The following is a 14,659-nucleotide window of genomic DNA, read 5'->3' on the forward strand; positions in this document are numbered from 1 at the left end:
ATGAAGGAGAGAGAGTGGAAGAACTTACCCAGCCTAAGGTGGAAGAAGGCCTATTTATAGCCTAGGAAAAAATAGAGCCGTTGGGGAGAAAATCAGGCAGAAAAATGACCCAGCCGGTCCACCGGGCCGGGCGCCGGACAGGCCGGCGCACAGGCCGGCAGCACCGACTGACATGCCGGACTGGGCAGGCCGCACAGTAGCAAAAAGGGCCCAACCGGCGGGGGAGGGGGCTGTCGACCGGGCACTGGGACGGCCGGTCCGGTGGCCACCGGGCGGGGTGCTGGACAGGCCGGGACACCCCCTGGAGTGGGCCGGTGTGCACCGGACGGGCCGGTGGCAGGCTCAGCGGGACCGGGTTGTGGACCGGAAACCATAGGACCCCTGAAAGTCCAAAACCTTTTTCTTTTTAAATAGAAAATGCTCCCGAACTCCGATTGACATGAAACTAATTCTGTTGGAAATACTGAGACTCCTCACAGAATATTTTTAGATGATTTTAGAGAGGGAGCCTCCTAACGTCAAGAAACTGTAAAGACGTCCAAACTCGAAAACGCAATAGAAGATGCATGCGGATTCCGTTTTTGATGAATTTGGGCTTGTTGTAAAGCTAGCAACAAGCTCAAGAACCTCACACAAAGAAACATAAGAAGCAATAGGGATATACAAAGTATTCAAAGGATTGAGCTCCCTAAGACGATGTGATCGATCAAGTTACTCAACCGAAAGCCCCTCTTGATAGTGCGGCTATCTATCCTATAATCCGGTCTCCTAACAACCACCTTGAGACCGGTAAAAAGGAAAACCTAGCAAGGCCGTACCTTTGCCTTGCAGACCCCGCTTGATCTTGATGATAATTCTTCAAGCTCCACTCAAGCCGGAATGCCTCATTTGATCATTGTTGCTTCGTGATGACTCACAAATGTTCCCCCATACGCCATGATGGGAAAGCTCCATTGATGCACATTTTCACTAAATGGATGGAAAGCTTCAAGCATATTATCCTCTTGAGATGCTCAACTTGAACTTGCCCAACTCAACCTTGATGACGAACAATGTCATCCTCTCATGAGCTATATGAGATCTCACTTTTGATGCATGCCCATGAAAAGATACCTAACCCACATAGACAACACAATGTCACATATATGATGGGTTAGTTCATAAAGAATAATTGACAAGGCTTACGATATCACATGACTTCATGTGGCACATGCTTCATGTGTTGACCAAACTTGACTATATTCTTCACCCTTTGTATTGGTCAACCTTGTATCTTCGCATGCTCTATCATACTATCTTGAGGTGTATATAAAGGAATCTTCAGTTGTTTGCATGCTCTAAATGTTAGTAAACCATAGCTCAACTTATGAGACTATCATGACACCGCTTAGAGCCATATCTTGAATTCTTCACTCGAAATCAAGCACTCAAGATCTTGATCATACACATAAGCTAGAGCATGGCTAGTATTGAGTTCCACATAAGAACTCCATCTTCATTTTTTTTCTTCTTGATCATATCACATATATGTCTTCAAATCGATGATCTTGATGCCAATACTCAAGGCATATCTTTTATCTTCACGGCATCCATACTTGAACCCAACACATGGACTACAAATATTACCTATGGAATATTCTTTTATATAAACTCAACGTAAACATTAGTCCATAGAGGTTGTCATTAATTACCAAAACCACACATAGGGGCAGCAATTTAACCTTACACACACTTGTCCCGAGACGGCGTTCCTCGAGAGGCGGACAACTTTATCACACAAACAACCAAACTCAACACCCTATAACTCAGCAACGAACTCTAGAGTCGCTCCTCCAACATCTAGACCACCCTGAGGCCACACAAACTCCTGAGCAATGATAGAGCTGTAGATTGACACAATCTAGCGCCAACAGACGAAGTATCGAACTTCCGAAACGATGCCCCTAAGGTGGAAGCGATGATGGCGCTTCCAACGCGTGCTCATTTCGCGCGTGGATAAGCTTATGTTTACATCCGCGTTAACTATTTAGTTAGTAGTATATGACGGGAAAGATAGACGTAGTATGTCAAAGGACCTGATAGTTACTCAAATTTTTCACAAAGCTTTCTTGGCTAGGTATCTAGTGAAATTATGGCGGAAGGGTTTTACGCAGATCTACTCACACACTCTCAAAGCTGAAAGCCTCTCAGAACAGATCAGATCAGATCGTGGTGCTCTGCCTGGGCTGTCGCCCATCACCCCACGGTAACGCACGCACACGCTGCTGCTGGAGCGGTTCAGCCAGCGTTGGAGCACGCGACGCGACTAGCTACCTCGCTCGCTAGGGCGCAGCACACTCCCGCATCCGCCATCTCCCTCCCTCACTCCCCCTCCGCCGCGCCCCGCCTCCGCTGCCGTCCCCTCCGCCGCCCTCCTCCCCCCGCGCGCGCGCGCCAGGTAAATTCCCGACCTCCCGCGCCGATCCGGCCCCCCGCCTAGGGTTTCGCCCGCCCCGGCCCTCCAGATCGAGCCGGGGAATCTCGTTCCAGCTCCCTCCTCGGCCTGATTTTACCGCTGCAAATCCCCCAGATTCCTCGCCCGCAGGGAGGCGTCGCTCCCATGAGCTCGACCCCTGCGGCCGTCGCCGTCGCGGCCTCGGATCCGGGGCCAGACACCGAGCCGAAGCAGGAGAAGGCCGCGGGGCCCGATGTGACCATGGCGGAGGCCTCGGAGGCGCCTGCTGTCGCCGAGGTGAAGGATGAAGAGGCCGTGGTGCTGATGGTGGACGACGATGCTCCGGAAGAACCAGTCACGGAGGCCGTGGCCGATCCGCTCTATGCCACGGAGTCAGCCGGCATGGTCGTCGCAGACGAACCCATGGAAGGTGCGCAGCCGGGGCTCGACGGCGCCGACCAGCTAGAACCAGCAGCCGGGGTTTTGGCGGGCGAGGCGGAGGCGAAGCCGGGTCCGGCAGGGGATCTTGCTGGTGAGGCTCCGGCTCCGGCTCCGGTTCACTTCCATTTATTACCGCTTACTACTTATTACTGATGCCGCCGTTTCTAGCTTGCGCCGCCGTCTAATAATAGCATCTTCTAACAGAGTCCAGCGAGCCCGGGGAGAACCACGCCGGCGCGGCCCACGCGGCGGGGAGCGACAACGGCGGCGAGCTCGACAACGGCGTCGCGCATTTCGAGGAGAACGGGCCGTCGCTCCAGTGCGCCAGGTACCCCCTCCCGCCGCTCGACAAGGAAGGTTTCCGGGTCTCGGACCTGGTGTGGGGCAAGGTGAAGAGCCACCCGTGGTGGCCCGGCGAGATCTTTGACCCCGCGAACGCGTCCGAGCTGGCGCTCAAGCACCAGCGGAAGGGCGGCCGGCTGGTCGCGTACTTCGGGGACAACAGCTTCGCGTGGTGCGACGAGTCCCAGCTCAAGCCCTTTGTGGCCAACTACTCGCAGATGGAGAAGCAGAGCAGCCAGGACTCCTTTGTTGGCTCTGTCAATTACGCGCTCGAGGAGCTCTCGAGGCGGATACTGTCGGGCATGAGCTGCTCTTGCTTGCCGGAGGAGCTCTCGGACAATGGGATGTCGTATATGGTTGAGAATGCCGGGCTCAAGGATGGGGTTACTTGCTCGGCGGTTAACCGGTCTGAGATCTTGACGTGTTTTAGCCCGGAGAACCTGCTTCAGTATATTAGGTCGCTGGCTCTGCTCCCTGGCCAAGGCGGTGATCTGCTGGAGCTGGTGATAGCTTGTTCTCAACTTACGTCTCTCTATCGGTCCAAGGGATGCCCTGAGCTTGCGTCGTTCCAGACTGGCAGTGCATGGGTTGAGGATGGTGTGGATACTTCTCCCGCCAATAATGTAGTTATTGAGGAAGTTGTTGTTGCTGAAGAGCCTCCTCCTCCTCCTGTCGAGGTCAAGCCCAAAAGAGGAAGGGGGAGACCTCGTAAACATAGGCCCGAGGATAACCTGGGGTTGACAGGGAAAAAGGGCAACTCCAGTGTCTCCAATAATAATGCTTCTTATAGCACTCCGCAGAGCGTCAAGGACTTCAATGATCTTGATGCGAACAAGAAGAAAAGGAGTCTTGACTCGCTTGAAGATTCAGATGCAAAATCACCAACTTCAGCTTTTGGTGCTTCTTTCAAGATTGGGGAGTGCATTCGGCGAGCTGCAAACCAGCTGACAGGAACATCGTCCGCTGTGAAGTCCCAGAATGAACCAGATAATGCCGCTGAAGCAGAGAATGCAGGATTTGATGTCTCCAGTGATGATGCCGTGAATGAACTTACTGTGGAAAAGTGTGCAAAGAGGAGACGCATGCTTAGGCATCTAATTGCAGACCCCAAGGAGTTATTCTCTCAGCTCAGTTCAGTTGCCGTAGAGCCAATGGACAAATATAATTCCTCCACAATGATAATTAGTTACTTCAGTGATTACAGGAATTATGTTGTCTCTGCTACTACTGAAGCAAACGTTATTGAAAAAACTGCATCAAAGAGGGGTAGAAAGAAGAGGGTTTTACCTTCTCCTGAGCTAGAGACTACTGATCATATGCAGGACTCCTACTGGTCTGGTTTGAGTTTGCATAATCACCCGATTCATAGTCTGAAAAGAGCTGTTATCAACACGAGGCCAAGGCGCAAGCGCAAGTCAGTATATGACTTGTCATCGGTACAGCATGAAGAGGTGGCTCCTAAGAAACAGATACAAGTGATAGAAAGATCAATTATCCATGTCGACGAAAAGATAGTCGACGAGTGGAAGCCCACCGCACTTGTTTTAAGCTTTGGCAGGTCTACTGCTCTTCCGTCAGAAACTGATCTGGTGAAGAAATTTGGTCGCTATGGGCCACTGAAAGAATCCGAAACTGAGGTGCAAACGAACACAAATACTGTTAAAATTGTCTTCAAGAAGCGTGCTGATGCTGAAAGAGCTTTTAGCGATGCTGGAAAGTATGGCACTTTTGGTCCTTCACTTCGTAGCTACCGCCTTGTGAATATGCCGTTTTCTCTAGGAGTGTCAGAACCAAGTAAGCCTGAGGCGCGACCTGGGGATCATGGCCCAGAGGTTTCTGGTAAAATTCCTCTTTATATTTAAGAAAAAAAATAGTTCATTGCTTGAACAAGTTTGCGTGCTTAAACCATGTGAGGTTGTCTTTTCTCTTGGCCCAGGTAAGTCTGAAGTTTCGCGGGATACTGTGGAAGTTAACCAAGTCGACAAAAGCGAGAAATCTGAAGCTGTAAAAGCGCCATCAGGTGAACACGTGGAGACCGTCAACAAAACATGCCAATCTGAACCTGTAAAAGAATCATCTAGTGAACAAGTTGTCCAGCAAGCTTGCCAACCTGAAGCTGACATGGTTAAGAAAACAGGACAAATTGATGCCGAGCTAACTGGGCCATCTGACCAAACTACAACAGCTAAACATAATGGGCAAGCTGAAACAGTTGCCAGGGAATCATCTGAACAAGTTAGCACAATGGAGCAACCTTCACTTGAAAAACAATCAGAGATTGCCCTGTCTGGAGCTGCAACTGTGGCAGTTCAGGTAGCTGGTGCGATCGAGCCAGACAAGGTAACAGAGGCTGATGCTGAGAATGAAGTTCCCGAGGAGACTAGCGCACCTATGGAATTGCAAGCTCAGAGTTCTGCTGAAAAACCAGTGGAACAAGATGCAGCTGAGCAAACATCGGAAATTCAAGCTCCAAAAGAAGCATCTGCCCTGTCTGGAGCTGCAACTGGGGCAGTTCAGGTAGCTGGTGCGATCGAGCCAGACGAGGTAACAGAGGCTGATGCTGAGAATGAAGTTCCCGAGGAGACTAGCGCACCTATGGAATTGCAGGCTCAGAGTTCTGCTGAAAAACCAGGTGAACAAGATGCAGCTGAGCAAACATTCGAAATTCAAGCTCCAAAAGAAGCATCAGTTGAAATTCCTTGTGACTTGAAGTTGGAAAGTAAATCTTTAACTGAAGAATCTGTAGGTCAAGCTGCAACTGAGCAAGTCAAAGCTCCATCAGATGCTGTACCCCCTGACAGTTCAGATGTTCAAGGATCTGAACTGCAACCAGAAACTGTGCAGTTCCAGGCTGTAGGAGGAACATCAAGAAAACAAGAGGATACAACAGCAGAAGCTGACACTGTTCAAGATGTAACTGAAGCATCAGTCCTAGAAGCTGGGCTGAGTAAGCAAACCGTGGAACCCAAAACTGCTGAAGTCGCAGCCGAACAAGTCAGCTGTCCTGAGCAAACTGTTCAAGTGGAAGATATAATTGACACATCAGATGGACATGCCGATGTTGGCAAACAAACTGCACAAGAGGTGACTATGGCTGAAGCCATTGTTGAGGGATCTGTGGAGTCAAAAATTGAAGCGCCAGTTGGGGAAACTGTAGAAGATAAAGCTACTGCCAGAACACTTGAGGAAGCTGAAGAAGGTACAACTACAGCTGAAGCACCAGTTGATGAAATGGAAAGCACAGATGCAACTGAAGCACTGGATGAGAGAATTACAGAAGCCGGGAACACCATCCATTATGCCACGGTTGAAGCACCCGATAAGGAAGCCACCACAGCCGAGAAGACTGTAGATGATGGCATGTTTGATGCACCAGAGGAAAAAGCTACAACAGTCGAGAAAACTATAGAGGCTGTCGCAGTTGAAGCACCACATGAGAAAGCTACAGCAGCCGAGAGAATCGTAGAGGGTGTTGCGGTTGAAGCACCAGATGAGAAAGCTACGACAGCCGAGAAACCCATAGAGGATGCCGCAGTTGAGGAACCAGATGAGAAAGTTACAGCAGCCGAGAAAACATCAGAGGATGCCACCGTTGAAACGCCAGATGAGAAAGTTACAGCAGCCGAGAAAACCTCAGAGGATGCCACCGTTGAAATGCCAGATGAGAAAGGTGCGATATCAAAGCAAACTGCAGAGGATGCCATGGTTGAGGCAGCTGATGCTCAAGTGGGGGGTGTAACTGAACAAACCAGCTAGCTTACGCCGAACTGTTGTTTCTGTTGATACTGAGGTAATGTGCTCAACCGGTTCTCCCATCTGGATGTTGTGTTCTGTATAGGAAGACAGGAGTCTGACCCTAGCATTCGCGATGCCATTAGGTTAGCTAGGGCATTAGCATATTTGGCCCCTTTTTTATAGACATCCATCTAGTTGCTTTGGAAGCACACGTATTGGTGTTGTAATCATAAACAGAGTTCTTGTGAAACTTTAGTGCAGCTTCCATTGGGTTTTAGCATCCAGAATCAGGTAGGCAAAGCCATGTTCTTTCCTACATTTTTAGTGTCAGACCTATTTGGTCAATATGCTGGGATGTCATTATTTTTGTATTAATTATCATATTTGTAAACTGGCTGTGTTCGGGAGCTCGTTTCTCCCTTTTCTGTCACGGTTCATGTATTTTGTTGGCTGATTATACATGCATATCGACCGACCACCAGATTTAATTTTAGCTTCCTAGCTATTTATCTATGGGCAGTTTCCGACTTTGGTTGGTTCGAACGGAATCCTAGTTTCTCGCCGTGGAATTATGGGCTGGAGCTCATTTTGAAGCTTTCTGGCTGGATTCAACTGGCCAGAAACCTGAATAAATTTGGTCGCTGATACTTGTTCATGGGGATGGTTGGTTGCTGTGTGAACTTTTTAGGTCGCAGCAGTGGTGAATGGTGTTGTACGTGCTTCTAGAGTTCTCTCCATTTTCTCGTCTTTTGTACTAGCGCAGTTCTGCTACATCGAATGGTAGCACCAATAGCATCTCTGCTGTGAGCAACAATACTGCGGTAAAAATAGAATCTCGGAATTTTGGAGCCCTGATGCAGACATAGGCAGAAAACTCTGTCGTTGTGCCATTCAAGACGGTAAATGGATTCTTCTCATGAGCCTACCACAAGGCCCTAGGGAATTTGTCGCAAAAGGTAACTCTTCTCAGGGTTTGATAAAAACTAATTTAGGACAAATGCTGGATTTACCACTCCCCAAATACAGATTACTCCATAATATGGATCCAAATGACAGCCAAGATGCCAAATTGTTAAATTGCCATAAATATACAACAGACAACATCGATGCTAAACCACAACTGATTCTATTCTCAGGAAAAAGCAATTTACATCTGGGAAGCAGCCTTGGCAATTCGGAGCATCAGTTCTGGCAGACGAACACGAGCCTAATGGGGGTAGTAAGTTCCTTAACTGCCTAGTGCTCTCCAAGAGTTGTATATCAGCGAAACCGATGAAAACCAACCTACATTGGAAATTATTAGCATATGAGACACGAGAGCAGAATATATAATTCAGTGACGTTGTAGGTCTTCGAGGTGACAGTAGTACCTTACAGACCAGCACAGCAGCCACCGAGAAGGTCCACTATCTTCAGTTTGGGATGTCCCCATTATGGTACTGTGCAAGGGGAAATAAAAAGATTTCAGAACATACAGATACTGGATGCAATTACAACAATTTCATTTGATATGTTAGTATTGATGAATGAAAGCAAGTCAATTCCACATGCCAAACAAAAAGACATAACTAGTGCACGAAATGTCAAACACTAGTCCAGGGTACTTTGTAGCATGCAAGATGTTTTCACATAGAACATATACTAGACATATACCAGAGTTTTGCATTTCTTAGAGAACAAATAAACTCAGCTAGATACACCATATTCATGTGATCATGTCCTGATCAAACAAACCTGGTTTTGTTCAGTCAACCATAGTTTTCCAAGGTAATATATAGCGATTGTGCACAACATAGAGGATGGAAGGGCTAATCTACTTGCTCATAAACTTCCATCTTGTGCAAGATTTTGCAACACCCCTAAATTTGATTAACTGAAGAAAAAAATTAAGATAACAGACTAACAGAAAATAGGTTTCCTCTCTTTTTATTTCTCTATTAACTGTTTCTTCCTTACTGTGCTTGGCTAAAGAGTACTGGTTTTTTTTACAATAGTGTTTTTCTCTAGAGTACTTCATTTATAAATCATCATATAGCGCAGATATCAGAGGCGTCAGTACTTAAGAACATGGAAACATGGACAAGTTGGACACGGCAGTTATCACAAGATAATTTTACCAGAAGAACAGACATTTGTGCGGTTACTATAAGTACAAACGTGAACACATAACAGATTATGTCGGATGATTTTGCCAATTCACTAGTGGGAAAGATTTTCACAAGATACCAATCGTAGAACAGGCAGCTTTAGCAAAAGTTCCTCAAGCTGCTGAGCCTAGACAAACTACAACGTAGCTAGGAGAGACATCTCACAGGCACCAACTATGCCTTTGCTGCTAGACTCGAGCTAAACATAAAGTCCAGACCATATTACGTAACCGACTAATAAATCGTCAAGCATATTCAAGATAATCACCTGAGGTTGCATATAAACCATTCCTTGGTTGTATGCTACTTGTTGGCCCATCTAAAAAGAACGCAACTAGCTCAGTTTTTCAGCAATGTTATGAAGAAGAAAATAGACATACTAACCCCTTGCACACTTGAGCTAGTTGTTCCTCCATGACCAAGTACATCCTTTTTAACAGAACCATCCTTCGATGTTACCTTACTATCACCCTGTTAATTATTGACAAAAAAGAGAGATGCCTAGGTTAGTCATGTTTGTCACACCTCTGATTTGTATATTCATTATAGTGCAACAATTAATCATGAATCATATCAATCATCCCAGCCCTAGCCAGAAGTATCTACATGTTAAAAAAAAGTGTCGTAGGGAGCAAAAGTACTTGACAAGCAGTAATAGAAGCCAAAAGAACAGTCATTAAATGGTCAACACCAAGGGGACTCTTACAAAATTCTGCTTGAATAGACTGTGTTATATATGCAACTTTTCCAGTCTGCTGGTAAACTTGGTAAGAAACAGTGCAGATAGCTACTGGAACTACAAAACTTCATAAATAAATCAACTTAATTAGGTTATACACATATCCCACCACATATAATCAACAATATATCTTTGCAATCTGGAAGTACCGGAATATTGGCTTCCATGATGGATTACATGCCTTCCAAGTTTTCAGCATGGTCAGTTCAAATGTGCACAAATGATATACAATCAAGACGAGGATGGGATCGGATAGCTCAAAGCCTCGAATTATAAAGTCCAGTGGTTTCATCTTGAATTAATATATCATATTTGCCAAGGATGACATGACGAAATCTAGGAGGAATTCATAACAAGGCAGGAGCAAAACTAATATACCACATACCTCCATCTGCAATGAGAAGTAGCCATCCGCCAAAGAGAAGACCAAGAGAAGACATTTCAGTTGGATAAAGTGGAGTAAAAAAATCAACATAAAAACTATACACTGAGCAATGACTATGAATAAATTCTAAGCTGCTAACAAGTATTGAATGCACATAAGGTAGTATTAATTTTTTAAGCTAGATCATGGATGACTTATTGCCTCATAAGTAGGATGCATAGCCTCAAGCATGGAACTTTCAGGAACTTCTGATACAAAGATAATATTTTTTTATAAGCTGTAAACTTTTCTTACAAATGTGAGGTTCTAGTATATAATGTGCACGCCTTTAAATAGATTATGTTCTACATCTATTGAATTGCTAACAGGGTTGGGCCCTGGACAAGAGAAAGTAGTGTATGCATGCATGTCTCAGTCAAATAAATGACTTCATTTGATTAATGGCCTGAGATGATTCTTAGTGCTTCAAATCATTTACTATTCTGAATTAAAAAAAAACATACTATAAAAGATATGAATTACAGTAATTGGAAGGATAAAGCAAGACATGCTTTAAGCACAAGCAGCTCACAAGAAAGCTGAAGCCATTGATTGGTGCCAAGCAGTACGGGTCCTCCACCAGTTACCAAGCTGAACAAAGTTATTTAAAGCCAATAAAGGCTAAGCCAATTAAGTCTGAAGTGACAACAGACGAAATCGGCGATGGTCCTACCTAACTTCCAAAGCACTAATCCAGCCCCAATCATTTGAGAATAGCTCTTTTTTTTTGGTTAGCTCTAGATAACGAGGTAAGTAGGCACCTCTCTGAACTTGTGCAGATAGACCTTGAGGGGTTCGATGTACTCCTCGAAGCCCAGCGTGGCCATCGCCCACAGCAGGTCGTCGCCGTTGATGGTCTTGCGTTTCTCCCTCTGGCACTTGTCGCTGGCCCTGCAGCAGCAGAGAGACGGCCGACAGGTCAGCACGAGACCAGGTTATCCCCATTTCGATTCAGCAAGAGAAAGCAGAGCAGCAGGGCAGACATACTCGCTGGTGATGAAGGATATGAACTCGGATACGCACTCCTGCACGGTCTCCTTGGCGTCCTTGGCAATCTTGCCGTTGGCCGGGATGGCCTTCTTCATGATGCGGCTGATGTTGGCGATGGGCAGGAACCTGTCCTGCTCCCTGACGCCGCCGAAGCCGCCCCCGCCGTCGTCGCTCCCGACGCCCGGGGGGCTCGCCGGCGCGTCCGACATCCGGTGCTCCTGCAGCACAGCCCCGGCGGCGACCCCAGATCCATTAGCTCACCGCACCAAACCCTAGCCCCCATCTTCCAGAAGAGCCGGGAGGGGAGGCGTACCTTATATAGCGCGCAGAGGGAGTGAAGGAGTGAGGGAAGGAAGGTGGTGGAGGCGGGGAATGGAGGCTGCGGTGAGGAGGGCGGCGAGCGGGAGATCCGACGCTGGAGAAGACAAGGCGGCGCAGGCGGGTGCGATTCGTTTGGGAGCGGGCCGTCCACTATCCAGGCCGTTCGTCAGTCAGACCTGTATAAATAGCCCCGTGGCCGCGTGCCAGGCACACCTGTGGACCTGGTGTACAAGTGTGCTGAGGTAGTATTGGCTGTTAGATCATCTCCAAACACAAACCGTTTGGATGGTCGCGCGGACACCCGGTATAGCGGTTCGCGTCCGCGTGTCCGTTTGGATCGCATGCTGTGTCCAACGACGACCCAAAAAGCCGCCACGTGGTTCGTCTTTAACGCGCGACACTGCACCATAGCAGGTCTCGACGGGACAGCAATGGCGGGCGGGAGAAGGCGCAGGAAAGTTCCCGCGCGCACTAGGCTTCCCCCGCGCGCGAAAAGGCCATGGCCGCGCGCTCGCGCCCAAGTTTATCGCCAAGGCCGCCGGCTATAAAAGACGGCGCCGGCTTCACAGACCTCACAGCTGCTCCGCCGTCCTCTCCCCCTCTTCCTTCTCCGGCGCCCTCTACACCTCCATCACCATGCCGCGCACCCTGCAGGCCACATGGGCCAAGCTCTCCCTCGCCGCCCGGGTCAGGTTCCCGCGGACGGAGGAGGAGGAGCGGGCGGACGAGCGTTGGGTCGCCGACGACGAGGCGCTCCGCGTCGCTGCCGAGGGGACGACGAAGAAGGAAGAGGACGCGGAGCTGTTGGAGGCGGCCGCGGACGGCTGGCACGAGACCGCGGACGGTTGGTATGAGGCCGCGGAGGAGGAGGCGGAGCCCGCCGCGAAGGAGGAGCCCGTCGACGCGGAGGACTTCTTCGACGACCTCGCGCTCGCGAACATCAACGTCGCCATCGAGGAGCGTCTCGCCGACCTCACGCGCGTGACGAAGGAGCATGAGGCCACCTGCCGAGCCGGCCGCCGCCGTTTAGGCGATCTCCTCGGCCAGAAGAACCAGCTCCTTGATATGCGAGCAGCCCGCCACCTCATCCAGCTGCCCTCGTCCGAGCGGCGCGCCCGGGAGGATGCTTCGTCAGCGGAGCGCGATTGCCAAGAGCGCATGCGCCGTCGGGAGGAGAACCACGAGGCCCAGGCCGCGTCCGCCTGGAGGCACGGACCGCTGTGGAACGCGTCGCTGCTCAGGAGGCGTACTACGACCGCGCCCAAGCTGCGAGGACGGCAAGGAGGAGGGCTGCCGCTAATAAGGAACGTGCCGCCGCCGAGCCACCCAGCTGCTAAGCTGGAGTGGAATCCTCACGCGTACAGGCCGCCCGTGTCGAGTGAAATCCATGTCCCCGATGGCGAGTTGACGGCGAGCCACCGACGAGACCGCCAGCCTGTACGTACCTAGACTAATAGTAGTAGATTTAAGAAAAAATGTTATGTCTAACTTTAATGAAGAAAGAACTATCTCCCTATGACACGCGGGCCAGGGGCGGACAAGGGATGGACGCGAGCGGCCAGCCATCGGCGTCCGCGGCCACGTAAACGTGGCCCAGATTTGGGCCAGCTTTGGGTCGCCCCGGACGCCGTGGCCATTCGTTCTAGGGATGAGTTCGTGCGATGGGCCGTGTTTTTGTCCGGTTCGACCCATCCGGATGCGCGAACACGGGATCGATCGCCGCGTTGGAGATGCCCTTAGGGCAAGAACAATACTCCTCAATTATAAAATAAAAATCGTAGTTTTTTCTAGATACGGATGTACCTATAGTAAAAATATATCTAGATACTTTCATATCCAAATAAAAGTGTGCTACCTTTTTTTAGGACGGAGGGGTAATTCAGATAACTACCGTCTTGAGAGCTACTCCATATCATCTATTGACTGCATATGTTCCGCACTGTTAAAAAGTAGTTCCGCATTGTGGATACATCTCAATTTTACTAAATGTTAGACAATTTTTATGGGACGGAGGGAGTATGTAACACTAACACTGAAGTGGCACTTTTTTTTTTTGAAACGAGGGCATCGTCCCAGCCTCTGCATATAAAGGGATGCACACATTTTTTTTATTAAAGTATTCGCAATGCTTTACAAAGGAGATACAAAGATCAACTCGAAACCACCTTTCCAGCGACAACTCGCTATGCCTACAAGAGCGATGAAGGAGGTGACCATGAACATGGCCATTACCCTGACAATACACCAATGCACAACATCTCAAGACGGTTTACTTCATGTGGTTTTCGTCATGTGCTTCGTGTGCTCAATGTTGCTGCTCATCGGTTAGCTAGAGAGTGTTTTTCTTTAGTTAGCGCTGTGTGGCGTGGTGTTACTCCGGATTGTATCCGAGAGGCTCTCTGTAATGACATTATGTTTATTGATCAATAAAGAGCACGCGTTTCCCTCAAAAAAAAAAACATCTAAAACTGAATGCCTTCCCAAGCCGCCCATTGGCAGGTGAGAAGCACAACAGTCAAGCGGACCTTGAGCGCACGGCAGTACACACGCCACGGAAATCGCTATCGCCGTCTTCCTCGCACCCATCTTCAAGAGGGATCACTGCATTGACCTTGCCAGACCTACCATCGATGTCACCATGACGCCAGACAGCTCCACCATCCTGCACGGTCCAGCAGTCCGCGCCCGTCTTCGATACCCTGCAGCTCCATGCCACCGAGAATCATCGACGTCAACATGGTAGATGAACACCACTCCACCAAGATCCACCTCCATCCATCCGCTGCTCCAAAAACGATGCCCCAAGAGGTAGAACGACGCAGGAAGTGCCGTCATTATCCGATCCGGGAGACCCGGATCTAGGGTTTCCCCCGGAGCAGCATGAGTGAGTAGTTGCAGACTGCGATGACGATGCCTTCAAGAAGGAAGCGATGCTTAACGCCGCCATCGCCCGCGAATCCTGGCACGGTTTTCACCGACAGCCGCGAGTCCCCAACTCGGCAAGAGAAAACGGAGAGGCCAACGAAGACGATGCTTTCGCAAGGGAACGACGCCAATAGCCGCCGCCATCATCCACCAAGAACTAT

General features: G+C 49.0%; 2 protein-coding genes across 5 annotated transcripts; one reads left to right on the forward strand and one right to left on the reverse strand.

Moving 5' to 3' along the window:
- Window positions 1-2,599: 2,599 nt before the first annotated feature.
- Window positions 2,600-7,377, forward strand: LOC124648656 (PWWP domain-containing protein 3-like). The gene is made up of 3 exons (XM_047188376.1): window positions 2,600-2,966; window positions 3,080-5,056; window positions 5,154-7,377. Exons 1-3 carry the CDS (start codon window positions 2,600-2,602, stop codon window positions 6,971-6,973), a joined length of 4,164 nt encoding a protein of 1,387 aa, XP_047044332.1. The 3' UTR covers window positions 6,974-7,377.
- Window positions 7,378-7,957: 580 nt separating this feature from the next.
- LOC124707612 (nuclear transcription factor Y subunit B-like) lies at window positions 7,958-11,461 on the reverse strand. Of its 4 annotated transcripts, none has more exons than XM_047239278.1 (7): window positions 11,250-11,461; window positions 11,024-11,153; window positions 10,224-10,229; window positions 9,484-9,570; window positions 9,368-9,418; window positions 8,332-8,391; window positions 7,958-8,236 (listed from the first exon to the last, which is right to left on the reverse strand). In XM_047239278.1, the coding sequence occupies exons 1-6, from the start codon at window positions 11,459-11,461 to the stop codon at window positions 8,365-8,367; spliced, it is 513 nt and encodes a 170-aa protein (XP_047095234.1). In that variant the 3' UTR covers window positions 7,958-8,236; window positions 8,332-8,364. The 4 variants fall into 4 exon arrangements, with proteins under 4 accessions (XP_047095234.1, XP_047095233.1, XP_047095232.1 ...); XM_047239277.1 differs by having other exon boundaries at window positions 8,328-8,391; XM_047239276.1 differs by having other exon boundaries at window positions 8,323-8,391.
- Window positions 11,462-14,659: the final 3,198 nt, after the last annotated feature.

This window comes from Lolium rigidum, chromosome 4 (genome assembly GCF_022539505.1).
Source record: "Lolium rigidum isolate FL_2022 chromosome 4, APGP_CSIRO_Lrig_0.1, whole genome shotgun sequence".
NCBI classification, from domain to species: domain Eukaryota; kingdom Viridiplantae; phylum Streptophyta; class Magnoliopsida; order Poales; family Poaceae; genus Lolium; species Lolium rigidum.